The sequence below is a fragment of the Gobius niger genome (assembly GCF_951799975.1).
Source record: "Gobius niger genome assembly, chromosome: 16".
In the NCBI taxonomy this organism is placed as follows: Eukaryota; Metazoa; Chordata; class Actinopteri; order Gobiiformes; family Gobiidae; genus Gobius; species Gobius niger.
The window spans coordinates 23020309-23044566 of NC_136867.1; the positions used below are offsets into that span (position 1 = coordinate 23020309).

The window sequence follows — 24258 nt, forward strand, 5'->3', positions numbered from 1 at the left end:
TGATTCATTTTATTTGCAGTATCGTCCAGCCCTAATTTGTAACATGTTACAAATTTTCCACGTTTTTCACAGCGGAAAATTCATAACAGAGCAAGAAATAAGAAAGTTATAGAAAGATGATGATTCATGCGAGTTACACTGCTTCTGTTCATGATGCAAAAAGGAAATAGGAGCTACACAGAGAAGATGAAAGGTGAGTCTGCTGCTTTAAATTAGCAGCATAATTGTGCATGATTGTAAATAAATAGCAGTGATTCACATATACTTGCGTTGTTCGCCCCTTCCTACATAACTAAAACGGTTACTGATAATATGTAGCCCTATAATGCTTCCTCATATACAGTATTCCACACAAAGGCCTGCGATGTTGGCTACATATCCACAGCAGTGGCATAAAAAAGCCTCCATCTCCTCCCCTTCACCATCATCCCCAATGTTAGTAATTCTAGAGAATATTCGCAACAAATCTATCATAGTCTCAATTTATTGCTTCTCTTGTTCTGTATCTACAAGGGAAAGGTTTAATCGCACCACCTCATTTGTCTGGGTCAATAACTTTCTCCTTGTATCTCTTATCGGTAGCACCTACTGACCTCTCTGTTCAGTGCGTCCCTGCTCCTCTCCAGCCTCGCGGCCTCCCTCTCCACCTCCTCACAGCGGGACGCCTTGTCCCGGATCCTCTTCATCTCCTCATTGGACAGTTTGAGCTGCGTTTCCAGGGCGACCAGTCTGGAGTTGGATTCGGTGATGTTCTGGTGGAGTTTCCTGTTTTCGGTCTCCACCTCGCGGACTCGGGCCTCGCTGGTCACCTGGGCGCGCTCGCGGAGGGCGGCCGTTGCATCGGAGAGGTGCTTCTTCTCATTCTCCAACTCCACAATCTGATTGAGGAAAAGATGTTAAACTTATAGAAATAATAATGATGGTTCTAGCACGATCTGACACACAGTTAACACAGTATCACTTTTCACCCACCTGCCTGTCCTTCTCTGCTTTGACGAGGTGCATCTCTCGCTCTAAAACTTGCTTCTCTTTCAGTATTTCCTCTCCCAGTGACTCCATGTCCTGATTGGTCAGTCTCTCTTGGTCCAGCAGGCCTTGAAGACGCTCCAACTACAGAGGCCGGGCAGAAGCATGAGATGTGAGTGAAGAGTAATTGTAAAAGCACCATTTTGTATCTCATCAACATCCCGAAGTACCTTGTTGCTGAGGCTCTGGTTCTCTCGGTCCAGCTCCTGTGTGTGGAGCTGTTTCTCCTGCAGGTTGTGGTTGTCCTCCTTCAGTCTCTCGATCGAGGCCTGGAGCTCACGGTTCTCCTTCTCCAGCTTCAAAACGCGACTGGAAACGCATTCGTTCAACTCGTGGACCAACGACTTACGGGCTGAAATGAGAGATACGATGTCACTATTATGTCTGGATGTATGAAAGCAATCATTTGAATAGTCCTGGTAATCTTTATGGATGTATTTACATGTTAGGTTCAGGCAGGTTGACTTTAAAGGCCCTATAACTGATCATCTTTTTCTAGTGGTGGAGAGAAAAAAAATCTTTGTCCTCCTTTAGTATGTAAGCCGAATGCCCATCTCGACTGCGCATGCGTGGGTCAATCAGGCTCCTAATTCCGGCTACCAGACAAACCACTCCACCATTGAAATGTGTGAGCGAGTTCAGGTAGCGGAGCGTGAACACCGAAATGTATTGAGCCATAACCGTGAACCGTAAGGCTGACGGGCATTGGTTTAAAGACTGTAAGTGTCAAGTGACATTTCTTGAAAATATTTGTGTTGTCAATATCTTGAAAGCGAGGGAAAAGTCAGGATGGCGGCTCCGTAGGCAGGAGCGGACCATAGTGGACCATAGTGGACAGGGGGACGACAGGACCTAGGATATGCCCGACACAGACACCGCCACTTTTTAAATCATTTAAATTTCTCTTGGAATCACAGAGAAAAGCTTCAAAACGGTGTTGATGTTAAATATAGTGGGTACATTTCCGTCTGTCAAATTAGAGATCAATTAGCCATGTTGTACCATCAGATCACTCGTAAAAAATACAAATAAAGTCAATTTAGATGGCCTAGCCTATATGTGTATGTGGAATATCTGCGACATGAGGCTTTCAAGACTGGACATCACTTTTGACAACATCTCTTTGTATGAACGGTCGATCAGTTCTTTCCATTACTGTCTATCTCCGTCACAGCCCTGGTTGTAAAAATAGACTTTAGGCAAATTATACAACAAGCTCCACGGTGATGACAAAAACACTTTAAATCGTCATCTTCCCAGCGGTTAAAACAGTCCACATCAGAGCTTTCTTCATTGCTTTACGCTAACGATCAATATTGTTTGGTAGCCAAAAGAAATTCCAATACCCATAATGCAACGGGCGACCCGAGATGGGCATTCTGCTTACTGTAAACTCAGACATTTGTGGAAATAATGTAATTATGAAGAATTTATATCAATTTCATGAACTTGCATGTTAGTTTGCAAACTTTTTGGTGACAGTGACCCAGTACAGTGACCCTGGAAGTTAAGAAATGTGCCTATAAAGTCGTCCCTGTGAAGAAGAAGTGGGATACTACAAATGTGTTGGAATGAGTTTGGATCATAACACATTTTTTGATTTACTGGCTTCCACTTTCATTGTTTGTGCAAGAAAATTAGGCACTGCAGTCCTAATGTCTCGAACATTGTGCTTGGATTATGTAGAATGTTCACAAAAATTAATTTGAGTGGAGAGTAAAATAATACACTGAAAACAGTCAAAAATATCCAACAAATGTTCCCGGCCAAATGAGTAAATCTAATTTCTTTATTCACTGAATCATTGCTGCAGACTCTTAAGTGGTTAATTTTACTGTTCATGCTTCTAGGTCGACTCAAACATAACATCTGTCCAAGGACAACAGATGGAAAATGGCCTTTTTAATTAAATCTGAGAAATGCTTCCAAATAAACCTCAGCTTAATGCTTTCCACTTTTCTTGTCCAGCTGCTACTGCCACATGGTTGGCAGTTCCTTAAGCCAGAAATTGCAATTAACCATAGATTTAGTAACGATTCCATTAAAGTTGAAGTATTTGCACATTTCTAGATGCAATCCCCTTTAAGCTGCAGTTCTTAAAAAACAAAGGAAAGGCTGAGTAAAAACTTGAGCCTCACTCTCAGTGTTGTTGTTGTCGTTGTTCTTGGCGAGCTGCTCGAGCTCCCAGCCAAGGTGAGCCGACTCGTTCATGCTCTGCTTCTGCCCGATCTCCAGCAGCATGTTCTCCTCCACCAGCTCCTCCAGACGCCGCCGCTCGTTCTCACGCTCCTGAAAACACGGCACAGGAACCACTTCATTATCAAGACACAAAGGCTGAATCCAAAACCCTTAAATTGGTAAAAGGTGTATCACCAAACCGGATGTGCATCAGCGACCGCCATGATAAGAAGCCTCCGAATTGGGCTGTCAGTTAGGAAGGAGCTAGGAAAAAGAAGCCTCAATGCGAACTATCATAGCCACTTTAGCATAGGTGATTCAGAGCTATGTGCCATCCCATAAGCCACCGTGCCGCCAAACCCCCCCACCCCCCTCGCCCCCACCCTCGAGTGATTAATGTGCAACCACTGTTGATAGACAGGAGCGCATTTAATTAAAAAAATATAGGATAAGATTCTGCACAAGCCAAACTTTATAAAAGTGACAAAATACATGTTAGAGTCACCACAGCTCAGTCACATGTCAGTGTTTTAAAGAGCTGCCTCATTAAATGGCTTAAATGAAGGCAGTTTGTGGTTTTGTTTTCATTAAAGGGGCTAGATGCAAGTTTGCCATTTTATGCTCACAACTGCCACCTCAGGTCATACATGTAACTGCACCTTCTATATTAAGCTCCTGCATGACTCCTGCAGGTCTGGGCTCATTCTACAGCTTAGGACATGGCTGAAACATGTAGGGGGAGGAAAATACTTATTTTTTTAACATTTTTAAACTCTGTATAGTCCCTTTAAGTAGAAACTTAAGCCACATGGCTAATTTGCAGACTGTAGCTTTATGAAACAGCTGTTGAGATAAAATAAGGCTAAAGGGAAATGTGATGGCTCATCTGGATTTTTCTTTATTTGGACACTATGTTGTTGCATATGCAATACGGTAGGTGGCGGCATACACTTTTGTTTGCCTGCAGTCCGCCAATAACCTCAAAGAAGAAGAACAGCAGCTGTCGGTAATGTCACTTCCCTTTCCCTTGGGTAAGGACGGTCGAATTGGGAAAATGCTGCTGAGGCAAAAGTTCACTACCTGCATAGAGATCTAACAGTTGGTGAAGGATCAGGAGCTCGGGTTAGGACACAGAGGCTGTAATTTAATGGTTTCAGACGCAGCCAATGACATGTCTAACACGCAAAGGAGCTGCAGTAGATGAGAAAACTTCAGTGTCCGATAATACCATGATTTGCGTTACCATTTCCAGGTCGTTGATTTTCGCCCTCAGCAGCAGGTTGTCCTTTTCCAGTGTGTGCAGTTTATCACAGCGCCCCCTAGAGGCCGACAGTTGTTCTTCCAGCAGCACCTTGGTCTCCATCAGGGTCAGGTTGTCCTCACGAAGCTCCTGATGTGAAATACAAACATAGACATTGATTGCAGTTTGTTACTTGTGTAATATGAGGGACAATGAAAGGTTAAACGCTCAAGACACCGTTAACCATATTATGTTGTAATGTCGCTGTAAGAAAACTGGCGTATCCATGGTCTCAGTGTCCTGTAACCTGACGCCGTACCTCGACTCTGGTTTTGTAGAAGTGCACGTCATTGAGTTTCTCTTTGCAGCGCGTCAGTTCTGCCTCCAGACGATCGACCCGGGACGCCCTTTCCCTGAGAGAGTCCACCTCGTCCCGGTACGCGCGAGCCGAGCGCGCCTCACACGACAGGGACTGGTTCTGTGCAGATCAGCAAAACACTGAGTTACAACAGTTTTGAGGAAATGATATTGGCAATTTTGATTCACGTATGACAAAATGAAAATATTCTTAATGATATTTTGGATGTTTTACATGGAATAATGAGTGAACCGAGAGCATTGTCTCCAGTTTGACTTGAACCAAATGTAAAAGATTCTTGATAAAGTGTCAAAATAGTGACCAAAAGACGATGAAAATGAGGATGAAAAAGTCATAAAAACCAAACAGAAAAGTGCACGTTGAAAATGCAACAAAAAAGTGATAAAAAAGTGATGAAAGTGGGATGAAAAAGTGCGGAAAAAGGCAAAAATGTGACAAATATGTGAAGAAAAAAATGACAAAAATGTGACAAAAAAGTGATGAAAAAATGTACAAAAATCTGACAAAAGAGATGAACAAATGACAAAAAAGTGATGAAAGTGTGATGGAAAAAGTGACAAAAATGTGATAAAAAATTACAACAAAAAAGTTAAGAAAAATTGACAAGAAAGTGATGAAAAAATACAAAAAGGTGATGAAATTGTGATGGAAAAAGTGACAAAAATGGGATGAAAAAAGTGACAAAAAAGGTTTTCTAGGTCTTAGCTTTCATATGAGGCGTTACTCTAGCCTATAGGCTATAAGCTCCAGTCCAGAAGCTTAAACTAAACTGGAGGACTGCACTCGGTTAAGAGGTTAAAATGCTTTGTTTTGTCACAGCCTTGGTAAATAAAGTCGACCCCGTACAAATCTCTCTGCACTGACCTCTTGCCTCATTCTTTGCAGCTCCTGATCCTGCCGCTCCACTTCGTGTTTTGAGTCCATCAGCTGCTCCGTCTTCTCCTCCCTGAGTGAAGATAGAACACCCAAACAAGTTAAAAACATCTGTCATTATGGTAACGTACGCCCTGGTAAAGTGCACGCGAGCTGACAGTAATTGGGGCACTTCACAGCTAACGGGAATGACATTGACGGCACAGAAGTGTTTTACCACAGGACAAAATCTAGACGGCAAATTATAACCGTTGAGAAAGAGTTTGGGGTTTTACACAGAGCAAAACATATGCAATTACATTGAAGATTTATTTAAATGGTGCAGGGTGATGATGTATGGCAAAGAAGACTGCAAAATTACACACAGCAAGTCTCGCCAGGATTTTGTGTTTGGGAATAAAATGTGTTCAATCCCTCAGAGTAGAATATATAAATATAATAACTCACAGTTCTTGTCTGTATCTCCGCAGCTTGCTCTTGGTGTCAGCCAGCTCCACAGACAGGTGATGCTTTTCCTCCTTTGTGAGTGCAGTCGCATTGACAGACGGGGACCCGTTGTTGAGAGCCACGTCTTTAGAGTTAGGCCCTCGATCTGGACTGCTCATGCCCAGGTCCCTGCAGTGCTGCTGGGGCTGCTGGCTGCACAGGTAGTCCCTCTCCTGGGTCAGATCCACTATCACCTGTAAAGCATCAAAACAAATCAGGAAGAACATTTTAGAAGCTTCTTTCACTGTGAAAAAAAAGCATGCTGTTAAAAATTATACATTTAATGGACAAAACTTAACCTGGAAAAAGTCAGTTTGATTACACACTAAAAAATGGCTCCCACAGTTCAGGAAGAGTTTTGTACCTTTGTATATTGTCTTTTTTCTTTTCTTGTGCAGCACTTTGGGCAATGTGAACTGTATTTTAAATATGCTATATAAACACATTTTGACTTTGACCTTCAGTAACTCTAGCCCCTAGATGTTGTAGCAAGTTGTGATTTTTTTAACTCATTAATTGTCCGTGAGAGTAAATACTACGCTGACAGAAAAGACAAAGGGAGAGAGGGATATTGTAAATCCATGTACACAATTGAAATTATTTTTTTCACTCAAACTTGGCTGTAAATACTGTTTAAAGTGGCGCTAGCCCACAGTTAGCTTTGCCCATTAGCCTGCTAGCTTCTTCTTCGTGATTCCATTAGTGTGTATTGGTTGCTCGGGTCCGGTGGCAGTCGCGTTGCAAGTGTGGTTTTCTGGCCAGACACACCGGGGGATGAAAGACCCCCTAATTATCCCATTAACACTTGCATTACCCCCCGATTTATTTATTATTTATCACATTTTTTTCACATAATGCACCTTTGACAGTAGCAATGAAAAAGCTTATTGTTGTTGACAAATATAAAATCCACAAACTGACTGGCAAACCTCCATTAGATTCGACCCAGCCCCTAGTCTTGATACTAATGTTGTTTTTTGTGGATGAGGTTCTCTGTACCTCAACGGCCTTGTCCCTCTGGTCGATGAGTTGCCGTAGCGACGTTGCCATGTTGCGGGACATGGGTTCAATCTCCTCAAGAACAAGCTCTGACTCTCCCTCGACCCACGACAGGTCCAGGACATTCAGCTGGTTATGGGTCACCTTTAACACATTACCACATTTGTTTAGCTCACAGCTGATACATACGGTTACAGTCGAGTTTTATTTTAAACATCCATATTATTAATTTTATTTGACTATACTTTAAAGGGGCTAGATGCAAGTTAGCCATTTTATACTCACTACTGCCACCTCAGGTCATACGCGTAACTGCAGCTTCTATATTAAGCATTGCAGGATTTTAGAGGCAGTTGTGGTGAACAGGTCTGAGCTCAATCTACACCTTCGGACATTATTGGAACATGTAGGGGAGGAAAATACTTAATTTTAACATTTTTAAACTCTGTATAGTCCCTTTCAATGGAACAGGGAAGCATGTTTATCTCAGTACCAGCAAATGTGCAGATCAGCTTTTTCCTCTGTTCAAAGAGAAGAACCCTGATAACATCTTCACTTGATTTAGTAGGAAATCTCAGACACAAAATGTTATTATCCAGAAGTAGTGAGATGAGGTTAAGAGTAAAGAGTAACCAGTCTGAAGACATCACGTTAGTACATCGTTTGTATAATGGTCTGTTTTCTTCCTTGGCGTCAGCTGATGTGTAGGATTATCATGGCTCCACAGTAAACAAGCACGAGGCTGTACTGGCGAATCAGGCACTAGAGGGGATGTTTTCAAACGTTGACATGTGTGACTAGGGGGCCTGAATGAAAAAGATTTTTTTTCATAACAAAAACGTATTTTTGTGAAACCGAACATCGATAATTAAAGGGATTTGTCTTTGACTTTGAATGGCGCTTCTGTTTCTTGGAATTTTGTCCGCACACAATAAGCCGTGTGTGTTTCTGCAATCTATATAAATGAAATGGTAATCCAAATCAGGAGACAATGATGAATTAATCAGGACACAAAGACGTCATTTGTGTAATAATATTAATGCGTTCCACTGACCTCCTGAATGTGAGACACGATGGCCGCTTGAGTCTCGATGTCCAGAAGCTTTATCTTCTCGATCATCTCCTCCTTACGCTCGCACTGGGCACAAAACAAACAATTAAACAATTAAACAATTAAATGTGTGGACATGTGATTGTTGATGCATCGTCTATTACTTGTTCGAATGCCTGGAATTTATCTAGCCTTTGAACTTTTTATTTTCTTTGGTTGTGGTTAACTGTATTTTAGTTTAAGTAGTAAATTCACATGAATCTACTGTCTACTGTAGTACTCGAGCACAAAGCTGCCATTTTGAGGCGACATAGTGGCTGAGTAGTTAATGATTTTGACACACTGCACAAATCTATTCCCAGATAGTGTGGACTCCTCCCTGTACCTGGGAGAGTTTCCTCTAGGTCAGTGTTTCCCAACCAGGGGTATGGGAGCACTAAGCAGGGGGTGCTGGAATAATTTCAGATTAAAAAAGAAATTGAAACTGATTAGAATTTCAACACTGATTTCAAAGGAAAGTTTTACTTATGTTTTTCAGTAAAAGGTTTGATTTTGAGAGTATTTTAGCTTCATTTTGAACACAACACACTATATAATACTTTAGTTGAGTTTAGTTGGTCTCTTTGTAATAATATTGGCAAGATACTCGAGGTAGGGGATACCGCTTATAAATTAGAGGTAGACAAATATGTGTTTTTTTCCCCCAAATATCTGGTCTAACTATAATCCTGTAAAAAATAAACACTTAAATAAATATAAACACTCCAGCAGTGGCCAATTTTATTTTATTACTTCAGGTGATTCAATTATAATTTCTGTCTCAGCTTTGATTAGTTGACGTTAGCATTAGCATGCTGTCGTTGGCATTAGCATATTGCTGCTAGCCAAGGCATCTTGCGTGCTGATCAAAAATAAAAAAAATACAATACAAAACTAACTCATTGAGTAAATTCTCCGGCTTCTGTGCTTCAAAATGACATGTCCATATTCACTGAGGTTTTGTGAAATCTCAGATTTGTGCGTTTAACAAACATGTTTCTCTGTTCCCATCAGGCCGAGGAAGGTGTGGGAGGACTTGTTTTAAAGCCCCGGCATCCCTATTTGCAATGTACCAGGAAGTCTCTCTCACTTTCACTCCCGAATATATCGGCTTTTATCGGCACTAGATCAGCCAATAGCCAATATTGTATAATCCACAAGTATCGGCCAGTCGATATATCGGACCTCGATTATAAACGAGTCAAGGGGTAAGCAAGACAAAAAAGGTTGGGAACCACTGCTCAACCTATAAACATGCACAATAGGGTAATCCTCTCTACGGGCTCCAGGTCTGCTGCTCCTGAAAGTGGCACTGAATGATGGGTCCCCACAATAAATGGAGCCTTACCTAATACTCGTTCACTAAACGATTTAGTTCTTTCTTTGTCCATCACAGTCCTATCATCCTTCAACACTTAATCGCTGGCTCAATGGCAACAATCAGAAACAATCAAAAAGTTGCCAGTTCAATCCCAGCGAGAGTTAATGCATCTTGCAGATGATGGGCAAGACAGTTCACGTGTTTGTGCGTGAGATCGAAATCAGCCCAAAGCTACTGCCAACACAAATAAGCCGCATGCGCCATTGTAAAACATTGAGCCTTTCAATTGAAACTAAAAATAAATAAAGTGCATGTGGTTTGATTCAGACTTTGATACGGTTGGGCCCGTGTTGACTTGGAGAATCCTAAAATAACTTGTTTTTGCTTGACGTCAGCATCATTTTCATGTGGTTTTAATCCATCAACCGTCCCTCCATTCATTGCTCCCTTGTGGTCTGTATCCTGCATCCTGAACCAGTCGGGCCAGTTCAGGTGCGGACAAAAGACGGGAACAAGGGAAGGAGATGAGAGGAAAATAGGAAGAGGCAATGGAAGACTAAGTGTGACTAAGTGCAATTAAAAAATGTGGGTATATCTCGGTCAGAACAGAGATTTTGCGAGGTATTGTAGCTTCCTCTTTCAATTAAGCTTTATTAATGCAAAAGACATAAGTTAGAGCAATTTGATCTTATTTAGACCCAGTTTAGTGTTGATTTGATCTTGATTTAGGCCTGGTGCTACTTGAAAGGTCAAATACTTTATGATGTGGTAGTAAACTACTCATAGAACAACATATGGTCAAACTGCTTCCATTACTGCTGCTTCTACTACTTTTCATCGAGTTGAGTTTAAGGAATGTCTGCTCACTACTCTGGACTGTAGAATACAATAATGTGATTTTACTTGTAATGTTTTGGAGGCTCGCCCACATCAAATGAAGTCCCACCCAGACGCTTATCAGGCGGCTGTGCTCAGACATGCAAAGCCGAGCAACACACTGGCCGCATTCACTTCCTGCTCTGGAGACACAGGGAGGCTCTTTGATTCGAGATATTCTGGATGTTTTAGATTTTGTTTTTAATTGCCGTAAGTGGCTTTAGCCTTCTACCAGGAAGCCACCAGTTCAACTCCAGGAGGCGTGGGGGTTTCTATGTAGAGTTTGTCCGTCCTCCCTGTGTCTGGTTGGGTTTCCTCTCCAGTTTCCCCCCCCCATCAACCTAAAGCCAAGCACTGCTCCTGAAAGATCTGTGATATTAAAGAAGACCTGGGCTAATTACGGCCACATCCGGCCCGAGAGGTGATTGAATCCGACATGTAGGGCATAAATTCATGAGTTTGTCACAAAAAAAGTACGTCTCTAAAAGGAAAGAATTCCACACGTGCCCAGCAGAGGGCACTGATATAATGAGAGATCAGGATATAAACAACACATTGGCTACAGTCAGGCTAATTATTTTTCATTTAATGAAAAAAGTTTGTATTATTAATAGTATTTTCCCAGTCAAAACATTGCTTATTAAGGAACTTTTGTTAATGGACCCGGGCAAAACACTCCCTGTGTATGTTTTGGCCCTCAGGGAAATTTATGTGGAGACCCCTGCTATCGCTTCACTTCCCAGAAACTCTGAAGGAAGTGCTGAATTATGAACATAGTTTCTACTAAATAAAGATACAAACACATGGAGAGGAGCAAAATGGTTCAACAGCTCATAAATAGATAAATAACATAAATAATGGAGAATGCTAACATGATGCTACATGTTAGCATTGGGCTAATGCTAACGGTTAGCTATAGAAAATATCCATATGGGCCCGATTTACACTTGACTTTATTTATGTGTGATAAATATGTTCATATTCCACCAGAAAATGGCAAAAAAAAGTGGCAAAGTGTGTTTCTCTAAAGATTCTATTTTCCCCTTTGGCGAAGCCACGCCCCCTTCTATGACGCGATTCCGTCTGCATCTATAGCTAAATAACGATGCACACACATGCCATGGCTTGATATGGCTAGATATTTTCAGTAATAATAGTCCTACTAAATACCAGTATCAGATATTCAAACAAACACAATTTAGTGTAATGTACAATAGGATAAAGTTGCAGAATAAGTTGGAGTTATTGTTGGTGTGGCCCTCTGACTCATTTCAGGCTTCTTATGTGGCCCCTTATGAAAATGCCCACCCCTGCAGTAAAGGATGGGTCAAACGCGGACACATTTCCCAATGTCTGCCTTCACAACAAGAACGTGCGTGTGGTTTACCTGCACAGCGCAGCCAAGTATCAGTAACAAAAGCCTCTTCAACTCCTCCATACTTTTAGCTGTAGGGGACAAAACACAGATATTATTCACATCGATTTGTCATAATACACACTCATAATCGCTAAGCAACTGGGATTAACAAAGAGTGCGTTCAGGTGGAGTGTCACACCTAGAGGCATCAATCAGCTACAATGCACTAAGTTGGCACCACTGGTAAATATGACTCAGATAGAAGTAATAAATTGACCTCATTGATTGAAATATCAGATCCTTCTTATGAACTTGCCTTTGGGCATGTCAGTGGTGAACTTTTAAGTGTTCATAATTTCTGTGAGTGGAAAGGAGGCTACATCGCCAAAGGCTGTGTTGTTTTGAGTCTCAAAAATTGGTTGAATCACCCTGCACAAGGAGAATTGAACATGCAAAAAACAATATGCGAGCCTGCATTTTTACCCAGTGGCACATGTTAACAAATCGAAGGCGGCGTGAAAAGTGTAGTTTGAGTGCAGAGATTTTGTAGCAGTTTATGGGCTTTGGATATTATTCTAAAGAAAATACAGATTGGAACTAGGGATGGGGCAAAAACAATTATCGTGCTAGAAGATTATCGCTAAATCCATCAGACAACCAGTGCCAGTAACTTTACTGGGAGTGGGTACGTCTCGTCTCCATGGAGATGTGACCAAAGTCAGCAGTATTTAAGATTTCAGTAGTTTAGTTCCTCATCCAAATCCATTCTTTGATTACCCACAGCAGAAAAAGCATTTTCTGTGTCGAGCTGCTCATTAGCTGCTTGTTTTGTATTGATGACAGCAGTATTGTCCAAAATGTTACACAGTGTGCCTTTAAATACTCAACATCCAAATTTCATAATCGTCCCATCCCTAATTGGAACGCTTCGGCAGCAGAAGAAGAAACAATGAAAGTAAACAGATTACTCAAAAGGGTGTGAATGAAGCAAAAGACAGCAGTAATATGCCCCCTTTAAAGGTGCGTTATGCAACTTCTTCAGTGGCTGTATGAGTGGTCAGCATAGCGCCTTTACTTTCGACCACGGTGGCCTCTACTATGCTCCAGGATCAATTGTTTTGTATATTTTCTGATGAGAGAGTCCATCAGCAATGAAAACCTTCCAAACAATTGATCCTGGAGCGTCCTAGAGACCACTGTGACGGAAAGTAAAGGCGCCGTACTGACCTTTCATACAGCGTCTGGGCCACTACAAGGTCAAACGCACACAAACATAAGCAACCTTTAAGACAAAATGTAATGCCCTGTAAACCTGCTGACTACAGATTCACCCTTGTTTTACCCTTTGTAACAACTGCACAGAACATAACCTTGAGGCATGTGACAAGCAGTTGCTGGCGGATGTGCAGTAATGCTACACTAATGATTATGTTCAGCGATTTATTTCAAACAGCCTCGAGAACTGACAAGTCGACAATGCCCTGTTTGTCTATTCCATTCATAACACATAACATGCTGTACACCTATCTATTATTGTCAATGCCATGCACTTTTGCACATAACCAGGAGCCTGATAAGATTGAATGACTCGCCTATAGATGGTTTTCAATATGCCTTTTCAAAAATTATCATGAAAAAGTGCAATTATTTGAATTTAAAACGACTTGGAGCATTAGTTTCATATAAAGAGCAGGATATTTTACCTGATATTGGATCCTTGGCGATGCAAAGGATGTTGGGAAGAGGCATGACGATCAACTGCTGCAATGTCTCCTGTAACAAAGAAGGAAAAGAAAAGTTAATTTACATTTGTTTGAGCTCAACTTTAATAGAGAAGAGCAATAGACATACAATATAAGATCACAAAAACAAAGCTGGCAAGTCCATATAGAGATTTTTCAATAGAGCAAAGAAGCAGGAGAAGATAATAGTAAAAACAATTGTGGACATACAGAAAGGATTGGTGGTAAGTTCAATAATAAAAGCAGCACAGTGGACACTTAAAGAGCCACTAGTATATGGGTGGATTCTCTTGTCAAAGGACACCAATTTGGACAGATCTGTGATTAATACTTGGGAGAAATTAGACTATTGAGAATACTGTATAACCCCAGAAAAATGAGAGCAAAAGCAAAAGCGTTTCTTTGTGTGCGTAAATTGTTTTATTATCACTTGAACCAGGAAATGCAATATATCTGATAGGTAGGGCCAAATGTCAAACACTCGTTCAGATACACAAACTTCAGTTGCTCATTATCTTACTGTTTTGCATATTTTCTACTATACCACACAATACCGCCGTAATGCTTCAACAAGTGCAATTCTGAAAACCAGTAGCTTTTTCACAGATTAGTTGAAGTAATAGGTTGTGTTCAGTGCAATGACTCGGCTTTAGTTTAAAACATGTTGAGAACAATCTATATCAAAGTCCACAGCAGCAGCAGCAGCTCAGACCTGTGTGGGAGACCGGGCACCGAGCCAACAGGAAACACCCTGCTGCAGACAGAGGGAGCGCACTCGCTTCACGACAGAAACAACAACCACCTTTTCCAGTTCAAAATATCCTCCCCCTCGGGCCATGAAGCACCTGTCGGACTGTCCAAAGGAGGGACGCTTAACAAAATCCAATCCAAGTAACACCTCTGAAAAAGTTTGGTCAACAAGGACATTAAATGGGTAAAAATGAAGACTAAAGGTAAAAATCTAGGTCAAAACTAGGATTTACGTAGTACTAAACCAGGACTTAACAAGTTATAGGTTTAAACCAGTCAAGGTGTGAGTGCATTTGCTTCAGGACATAGAAAAACATGCTTTTCCAGTCCAAAATATCATCTCTCCAGGCCATGTTGAAGCTGACTGACTTTAAAGCAGTACTAAGTAACTCTTGCCCCTAGAGGCCATAAGTGCAACTGCAGGTGTCCTAGCAAGCTGCAATTTTTTAACATATTAATTATCTTGGAGAGTAAATACTACGCTGACAGAAAGTGTGAAGGGACAGAGGGATATTGTACATCCAATTACATAATGGAAATATTTTTTTTCACCCAAACTTGGCTGTAAATACTGTTTAAGTGGCGCTAGCCCGCAGTTAGCTTTGCCCGTTAGCCTGTTAGCTTCTTCTTCGTGATTCTATTAGTGTGTATTGGTGGCTCCGGTCCGGTGGCAGACAAGTTGCAATTGTGGTTTTCTGGCCAGAGACACCAGGGGGAGATGAGAGACCCTCCAATCATCCCATAAACACTTGTATCACCCCCACAGAAACTACCAAAAGGATTTATTAAGGTAAACACGTTACTTAGTACTGCTTTAAACTAAGGATTCTCAACAACATCAAGACTAAGTTTACATGGAATAGGTTCGAACCAGGAATAAAACAAGGTCATACCCAAATCTACCCAAATCTGAACAAGAGTGAGGGATAAACCATGGCTAAATCAAGTCGACCAGTCAAAGTGAGTGTGTGCTTCAGAAAAACAAAACAGCACTTTTCCAGTCCCGCATTCAAACCTTATTGACCCGACTGTCCCAAAAAATGACTTATTAACTGTTGTGATGAGGGACTTGACGGGGATTAGGTTTAGCCACAGGAAACACGACAGCAAAACGAGGCCAGAGCGGAGCAGAGGAAGGGAGGAGACGTGCTCTATGACCCCCTGCAAAGGTGAAGGAAATCATTTTTCAACTTCTACCAGTTTGCGTAGTATTAGGATAGGATTATACGACTGCATTCTGGTTAACGGAAGAACTGATTAAAAAGCACACACAATGAATCAAGACACTAATGTTTTCAGACAGAAGAGAAGAAAAGGCTTATTAGAGTTGCAGCTTTGTCCAGCGCTCAACATGTGGTCAGGAATGTAGCCACTTTAATACAATAATAGAAAGACAAAATGCATCGAGAGAGACTTCAGCAGGGACACACTAATCTGACAATACAGCAAATTGCTCTGGGGACTAGACACTGGGGGTAGTGAATAAGACGACATGGAGATGGTGGTCCTGCTGCTGTGATGGGTATTGACCAGAGGAGGGTTGTAGAGTGTGTACATAATGACTTGTGAGGTGATTGGTTGAGAGGTGAAGGATGGAAGTCTTTACTACTGAAATGTCTGTTAATATATACTTTTGAAAAACTCTTAAAAACTACCATCAATATTTCTGACACTCAACGGAGAGTTACTGAACCTACTTATTTCTCAAACTCAATAGCCAAAAATGCTGCACCTACTGCTAAAAAAGTTATATTTACTAAAGTTGTAACTTCCTGGGTTAGCGTAGCTGCTGTGCAGACTCGGATGTTAGCATTTTTCTTTGCTAAACCCGGAAGTACCCATTTACTTTTAAAGCAGTAGGTACAGCATTTTCATAAACCAATGTACGAATGAAATTGTGGGTGGCTGACTGGTTTCTTCCTGTAAAGCGCTTTGGGCCAAATGAAGGTAGAAAAGCGTTGAGATCTAAACATTAGCATCGAATGAACGTTAGCCCTCAGCTTCAATGCTAAAACGCCTTAATTTATCAAAAACTTTTAGTGAAGTTGTTTTATTTTATGTTGTAAGGGGTTATTCAACGTCTGCTTGTTTTCTACCACGCACTGCTGAAATATTTATTTATTTCAGCGAGATATAGCTAGGAATGCATAAAAGCATAACACAGACAGGAAACAGTGTAACAAGTTAGCATTATGTTACTATGCAGCATTTTGTGCACAGAGCAGATGCAGCTGTTATTATGATGGAAAATAAATAAAGAATAATAGGCTGGTAGAGTTTCTTATAAATAAATAAACAACTTGAGTAAAAGGCTTCAAAATGGAGCCTAAAACAGGTAAATGTCAGGTGACGGAAACCCACACAACCTTAATGTTAGACTTTGCAGTTTGCTCTTATACTTGATAAGGGGAAAAATATGTTTTGCAGCACACAGACTCAACATTGCATTTTTCCACACAGTCTGGGGGTAAACTGTCTGTGTAATTCTTAGTTCTGCCTTTGGGAAACACAAGCTGAAGCCATGTAAGTTTATGAGATGCATAATGAGGCGGGTCCATTGTGTCACCGGCCTCATAAACGCCTCTCGTTTTACAGCGGTCACAACTGAGCCGCCGGTTTCCAACAGGTAAAGGCCGAGCCTGCAGGTAGTGTTTCGCTGGCCTCCATAAAGAACAGTAACACGAGACTCCGGTTCAACGGCGCACAAACAAAACTGTACCTACTGAATTAAACATGCAGCGGAGCAGATGGCTATGAGGGAAAAATGTAAATGCCTTGGTTTAGTCTCAAAACTTCCTGCTCTAGATCATTATGGAGACTTACACGCTCCGCAAACAAACTCTATTTACACGACTTATATGTTTAAGCATGTTGACTGTACAAGAGTAAACAGTGTGTGCTGCAGTTCCCAAGCTGATCCATGACATTTCTCTTGCGGCAACATCACCAGCTGAAACCGACTCTTCAAACTGACAGGAGTTCAATACAGCGGCCGCACTGACCCATTTACAACACAGTCACAGAGGCTCCGGCGCATGGCCCACTAACACACCGGGCTCCGTGTCTAATCCAGGATCAATACAATCAACTGCAACCCTGCTATACCAGCATTTTAAACCCTACATTTTTGAACGAGGTCTGCGAGATCAATACGAAATATTGCAATGGAGTTGAAATCACAATAATACTATGTCGTTGAGCCTGAGATAGAACACATCTTTGGCCATAAGTCAGATGATAGTAGAACATTTCTTCACTTGGCTCCACCATTGGTTGAAGTAGAGTCTTTACTATTGTTTCTGTGCATCTACGGAAAGACCATTTGCCCCACAATCACTTTTGAGTCCAACTTTCCCTGTAACTTCGCGAGGCAGGTCCTGTGTGCCTTGGCAGAGATCTCGCTTCACGATTTCTTTCAAGTCATGAAACGCGACGAACTCCGCTGGGAAAAACCATTCAGTTCAACCCAGACTTAAGGCCACAAAGAGGACTGCTTCCTTCATTCATAGTTATGCTTCAGCTCCTTTTTCAAGTCTTTGTTTTGTGTTGACACAGGGAATGCTAGCACTTTCTTTGAACCCAGAGCAAACCGTTAGTGGAGTCTGCCTAACAACTTGTTTTCCCTGTAAAACTCATAAAGTGAGCAAAATGACAAATTCACAATAACTGTATGATGTTGTTTTAGGGTGTATTCAGACCTGCACTTTAAACGGACCAGGGTTTTGAATCATGGTCCGGACCTCTTATGCAGGTGTGAATACAACAAATCCTGGTCTCGGTCCGCTTCCAAACGGACTCTGACGCAGTTCGCTTCAGGTGTGAATATAAACCACTGTTGATCCGAATACATGCGGCTTTTTTGGGCTTAACAAGCCACTGTAGCAAGGCACTGTGGGAAACAGCCCTTTGCTGCTGCTAACGCTAATACTGGATGGATGTTACAAACAATAAGCCGTGGACAGACCTGGAGCAACGACGAGACACTGAGCCTCCTGGATATTTGGGCAGATGCTAAAATATCCAGGAGATCCAGAACAAAAATGCGTTCGTGTTCAGCGTGTTTAGTGACAAAATCAAGGAGAGAGGCTTCGAGCGTCTCCTGAAGAGCCGCAGCGTCAAAGTGGAAAAAACTTCGTCAAACTTTTATGAAAGTACGAGACGCATTAAAGAAGAGTTGAGGAACAAGACCAACAGTTGGTCCGTCATAATAAAAACAAACAGCTCAGCAGACGACCCTTCATCTGCAGAAAACACCTCTTCCTTCAGCTGCTCCAGTGAAGCTGAGGTTAATGGTAAGTGGCTTAGTCTCTTACGTTTCTTTTATTATCATAGTAAGCTTCAAATATAGATTTTTTTCGTTCATTTGTTGTGGTCATTGCTGTCCAATAGGCGTCTCGATGGTCACACACGTGTATGTGTTTACAAAATATAGTTCACTTGCAAAAAGTACAGTCTGAATGCGAACCGCACAAAACGGAAAAAAAAAGCTTCTTCTGATCCAGACCAAACGACTTTTCTGGTCTGAATACACCCCAAGATAAACTGCTCTAAAATTCAGAAAAATATCCAATAATACACTACAATTTTCCATACACAAACGCTGACTCTCAAGATTCAGTCCTTGCCGAACTGTAGTTTAGTCCTAGTCCTTTAGGAAGTTTCATACAGCCAACTTTAGAAGACATGGATCTGATTTTGAAACATAGATTTTTATGCATAACCACCGTTTTATCGTACATGAAAGATGAGACATTGAGCTCGGGTTTGTAGCATCAAAACAGCTCCGTATTTTGGAAAAAAAATGCAGGGTTTCTCTCCATTTATTGTGTTTTCATCTAATGAGTCAGTGTTTGGTGGTTGGTTCCTTCGTAAATGAGGGAAATCTCAATGATAATGTGCCTCTCCCAAACTCTAGCCTGAATAATGCTCCAGAAATACCACTCACAACTTCCAGCTAGTGCCAGACATAAACAAAGATGGCCGCCCCACACAAAGTCTAGCCAAAGCAGGCACAGTGGGGCGTGTGTTTGTGTGTGTCTATGTGGGACGGGGAGGAGGATATGGACATGAAAACATCCCACGTCGTAGACTCAAGGCTTTGTTCGGCTGTTCCCACGGAAACCAAGGAGGGCAACGAAAACCGGGGAACTGGGAGCGAGACCAAAACAGAGCAACTCCTAAAGTTTCAACACAACAATACTTTTTTTTTTACAATTCACAACAGCCAGACGGGAATAATGTCACTTACAAACGGGGCGGCAAGAGTAGATGCAACAACATAACAGTTTGAATACAGCAAAGAGCTGTATTGTTTAGACATAACATTTGATTTGTGCTCTAGCATACCAGAATGAATTGTGTGCACATTCTCTATTCAGTATTAATTCAAAAGGTTTCTAATCTTATGCCTACTATTACAGAATGTTTAAAAGTTGATCTACCATGCTGCTAAATGCATAAATGTGGGCCTGTTGCCACCATTGTGCATAAAAAACATTTCCAATTGTCTGTAGTGGTTTGAGTGTTATTTCAGACGATGGAAAATGATTTTAAACGTGCAGCATGAGGCTATCAATGTCACACAATGCTAGATCTTCCTGTTTTTGTAGCTGCAGGTGTGACATGGATTGATGTAGGCAAACGTTATAGAGACAGAGATACAACATCGAATGCACAGTACCTCTGTGCAAACATGTGTTTAATGGTAACAGTCTGGGGCACACCTTTTGATTAGTTAAGTTAGTTTAATTAGATTAAAAACAATGAGAGATACTATCACCATCTGAGCAGCAACACAACTGTTAACAAAGCAGAGCGGCTTCCCATGGAAGGATCGAAACAGTTAAGATTTTAACATTTTCTGAGTTTTTAAATGGTTAAAATCGGTCCAAGGACGGCTGAGAAACATCTTGTTTAAGTCTCCAATCCGAGAACCAGGCTGTTAAAATGTGATCGTTAACACGCAGTGTTTCAAAACGTGTGTCAACACTGCTGTCCTGGAAAACTGATTTGAAATGAGATATTTAGGCATTTGCCTCTTCCAAAAACATTAGTGCCTATCCAGAGAGCAGAGAGGAGGAGAGAGGAGTTAATCAGAAACACGCAATATTTCCGTTTCTATTAAAAAAAATCTGTGATTTTGATTAAAATTAGCCTCTGTTTAGCTTCGGAACCGAGGCACGTAGAATTAAACCGTTTTCATCTACGCTAAGCTTAGAGTCTCCCCTTTCATGTGTCCATAGCTATAACATAGAATACTATGTGGTGCTACAAACATCATGCAAAATAGTCTGGATTGTTGGCACTCAACAACTAAACCCTAAAAACAGCGCGGCACTCAATGTGTTTATTTCTTTCTTTCGACAAAACAGGCATCTTTAAACCAAAAATGTGGTCAATTTCAGCCAAAACTGCAGCTGAACATGTTATAGACGAACACTTTGGTGTTTTTCACCCAGTAAAATTGTTGAGCAATGTCATTATTCTCCAATAAATTTAGATTTAATGCCAGTTTGAATCCAATTGAATGCTTTTCAATAACATTTAAGGCTTTGATTATGGAAAAATGTATTTAATGACTTGGAAAATAACTGGAAAATAAATATGCCATGGTTTTCATTTCTATATCTAGAAGCTCTTTGAGAAAAAGTGCTGTTTATGAGCCCAAACTAATGCCACTTACTTTCACTTTAAGGTCAATACTACACTGTAGCTGTTAAGCATATTTGATAGTCTAATGTAAACCATAATTATAATAACGGACTACACTCGTGACCCGTCCTCCACGTGAGCTCTTGGAAAAACCCAGCTTGCAGGCTTTGGCGTTATTCAGCGTGGCAGATATCAGGTTACCAGGCTTTGTACTGAGAGGGGAACAGAAGGGAGATGGCTGCACCTCCCTCCCCTCTCCCTCCCCTGTCCCGCCGCACACACTCGCTGCAGTCGCCGGTGTCATCGGGGGGATCGTCGGGATGACTCGTGGGGTATAGGGTCTCCAGGGACCGCTGCATCTAATTAGGTGAAAGCCAACGCCCGTCGGCCTGATCTGAACAGCTGGACACGCGGTGAAAAAGAGGTCTGACTGAATTACATTAAAGATTATACTGCGGCGGCTGAGGCACACTTTGTGTGGTCATAATACTGTACTTTTCTTAACACAGTCGCTTTTGCAGCACAGTCACACTCCGTAATGGTGAACTATATTGAAACTACTTGCAAGACACCTATGGACTTCAGTAAATGGCAGATGAACAATACATTTTGGACTCAATATTTATCGTCTGCACATTTGTTTGAATTTTTTGTCGCAATTTTCTAAAGTAAAACAATATATATATATATGTGTATTGTGGGATATTTTAAGATTTAGAACAAAGCTTTACTTAATTTCTATGGCGTTAAAAGGTCTTTGTAATGGCATAGAAACTGCATTAGCAACAGTCAAATCCAAATCTTCCAGGATTGAGTTTCTTCTTGTCTAATGTTATAAAAGCATACTGACCACAGTGTCAGAATGCTTTTATAACATTAGTCAAATGAAAGGTTCCCAGACACTTATAGAAGTTCCACTTCTATAAACGTATTTATTTGGCTCAACAACCCAATATCCAAGAAGAATTGTCCCCTTATATAGGCCCAGGGAGGAAAAAGAGACAGTGCCATATAGAGGCAGGGGGTGAAATAACAAATCATAAATTTGTATTTTTGTGGCTCAACACATCGGACTTTGAACTCCGTTATCGTGACAGGCCTATTTAAATACGATGCATCTTTGCAATATTATTATTGTAATACTGTTTTAAACTGTTCCATTAACAAAGTACTTTAGCACATGAGCTAAAAAAAAAATACTAAAGTCAGTCTTAACCTTTACATATTAAGACGATCCATGTACTGTTTTGTTTTAGGGTGAGTTTGCAAAGAAATTTGTTGGGAAACAAGTTATTTTGCAACATGGATACTGAAACTATGATTTTTTTTGCAGCCCTGGCCAATATGCAGACTTACAGAAGAGCAGGAAGGGTTGAGCATCTTCCTCCTAAATTACTACTGGCACCTCTGACAATACTATGTTGATTTAGAAACTTTATGCAGTCGTTTTTTTCCTCGAATCCAAGACCCAAATAGTTTTTCGGGCCAATACTCATGGTATGTGGTGAGATACACCAGTGGTTTTCATGTGGTCTGCAATTTTAGATTCCATTCATTTTAATTCATCATTTTTGCTTTTGTGTTTACGTTTGGTGGATTTACGAGTTTAGACATGGTTTACCCTTGTTTAAACCAGACCTTTGTTGACCTGGTTGACTCCAGCTTTGATCTTGTTCCAGGCCTGGTGGTACTTGAAGGGTCAAATATTTTAGCGGGTGGTGTTTCGGGTGAGTCACCTCTGAGTCACTTATTCGTTTCACATGATTTTCTCTCTACAAACTGTAATTGAAACCCAAAACAAAATCACTTTTCAAATCCACAAATCCATGATCTTTGCTCACTTTTTATGGGGCAGTCACGGCACACGAGGCCAGCGCTAGAAAGGCCAGAACGTATAAGCGTGCGTGGATGAGGTCACGGTTTTGAATGTTACAGATTAACCAACATGGACAGATTAACCCCACAGTGTCTGGAATGACCCACTTCAGAGACACATGAACCACACACCACGGTATAGACGGCCCGTGTGGTTTATTGTGTCTGGATTCAGCCAAAGCTTCTTGCGATCAATCTATTGTGGAAGCATTAAATCATTCGAAGCAAATACTGGGCATTAGTTTAAAAATAAAGCATTTAGTAGAGACTGAGATTGTACATGATGATTCATTAGGTCAACAAAAGATCAGATATTATGATTTTTTTCAGGCTTTTTAATTACATTTGTATGATACTTCACAATTTCTCGATATGAAAATGCCCAGACTCGCACTCTTTTGGCACAGACATGAGTGATCCGGTCTAAATAAAGCTTAACACAGCAGTTGCTAGCTATTAGCAAGGAATAATTGGTAGTGGAGCCAAGTCTAGCGCTGAAATGATCTGGTAAAGGCGTAGACCCTACACAAGTGTTTCTCAATTTCTTCTTAACACTTGTTCTGGATCAGGTTTAAACCAGAACAAAACCGATGCCAAACTGAAAACTGATCAAACACAGGACACCATGAATGAAGCGTTTCTAAACAAAGCTTAACCCAAATGATGATAAAACTGGTAATCGTGACTCAAACTGTTAAATTTAATCCTGCAGATCTTTTTCAGAGACTGTTAAATATGACTCCATGGTTGTATGTTAGTCCTCCGTGTAAGTTTGACTGAGCGTAATCCATTTTTTTACTGCTGGAAAAGCTTAACACGATCAGACTGTACGACCTGGCCCCGTTCGCAGGCGCAATATCAAGTGACAACAACTGCACATGCACCCGGGCCACACAGCGACATAACTGCGCGGGGTGGAGCTGGGACAGGCCCGGAGGATGAGAGGGCTATAACTAAAAAAAAATCAGCTGCTTTTGAGCTTCTTATCAGCCGTTTCTGTGCCAAATATGAGGCGAGGTCGGGCCAGGTATTAATATGTGTGACCGCGTAATTCACTTATGTTCATATCTAGGGCTATTTCTCTTATAAAACAGGCCTGGTTGATTGTTTGATGTATGAAAAACAAACAATAACTGTATATTGCACCGATCCAGCTTTTGTGCTTCTGATACCAATACTGGGGGTTTGAGTATCTGCTGATATCCGATATTAACCGATACCAACAAGAGACTTTCTTGAAAGTGGATTTATCTGAGTGAAAAAGTGAATGTTCTTCTTTCCCTCTTTCTCTCCATTTAAAGATCAATGAAGTCTTATCTTTTCTTGTCATCATGTTACAGAACAATTATCAGTTAAATCTATTAATAAACAAATGGAAAATCATTTAACAAGGATCACAGGACTTTTTTTTCATA

At 41.0% G+C, this 24258-nt stretch overlaps 1 protein-coding gene across 2 annotated transcripts in view; it reads right to left on the bottom strand.

Moving 5' to 3' along the window:
• Nucleotides 1-24258, bottom strand: part of ccdc88c (coiled-coil domain containing 88C) — a 55046-nt gene that overhangs the window by 21279 nt on the left and 9509 nt on the right. For both annotated transcript variants that reach the window (XM_079573336.1, XM_079573337.1), the window contains exons 4-15: nt 13529-13598; nt 11856-11914; nt 8236-8319; nt 7182-7325; nt 6144-6376; nt 5688-5769; nt 4764-4922; nt 4448-4594; nt 3165-3315; nt 1197-1378; nt 973-1110; nt 594-878 (exon numbers count right to left, since the gene is read on the bottom strand). In XM_079573336.1, coding sequence (XP_079429462.1) covers nt 594-878; nt 973-1110; nt 1197-1378; nt 3165-3315; nt 4448-4594; nt 4764-4922; nt 5688-5769; nt 6144-6376; nt 7182-7325; nt 8236-8319; nt 11856-11914; nt 13529-13598 — 1734 coding nt within the window. The remainder of the gene's footprint in view (nt 1-593; nt 879-972; nt 1111-1196; nt 1379-3164; nt 3316-4447; nt 4595-4763; nt 4923-5687; nt 5770-6143; nt 6377-7181; nt 7326-8235; nt 8320-11855; nt 11915-13528; nt 13599-24258) is intronic.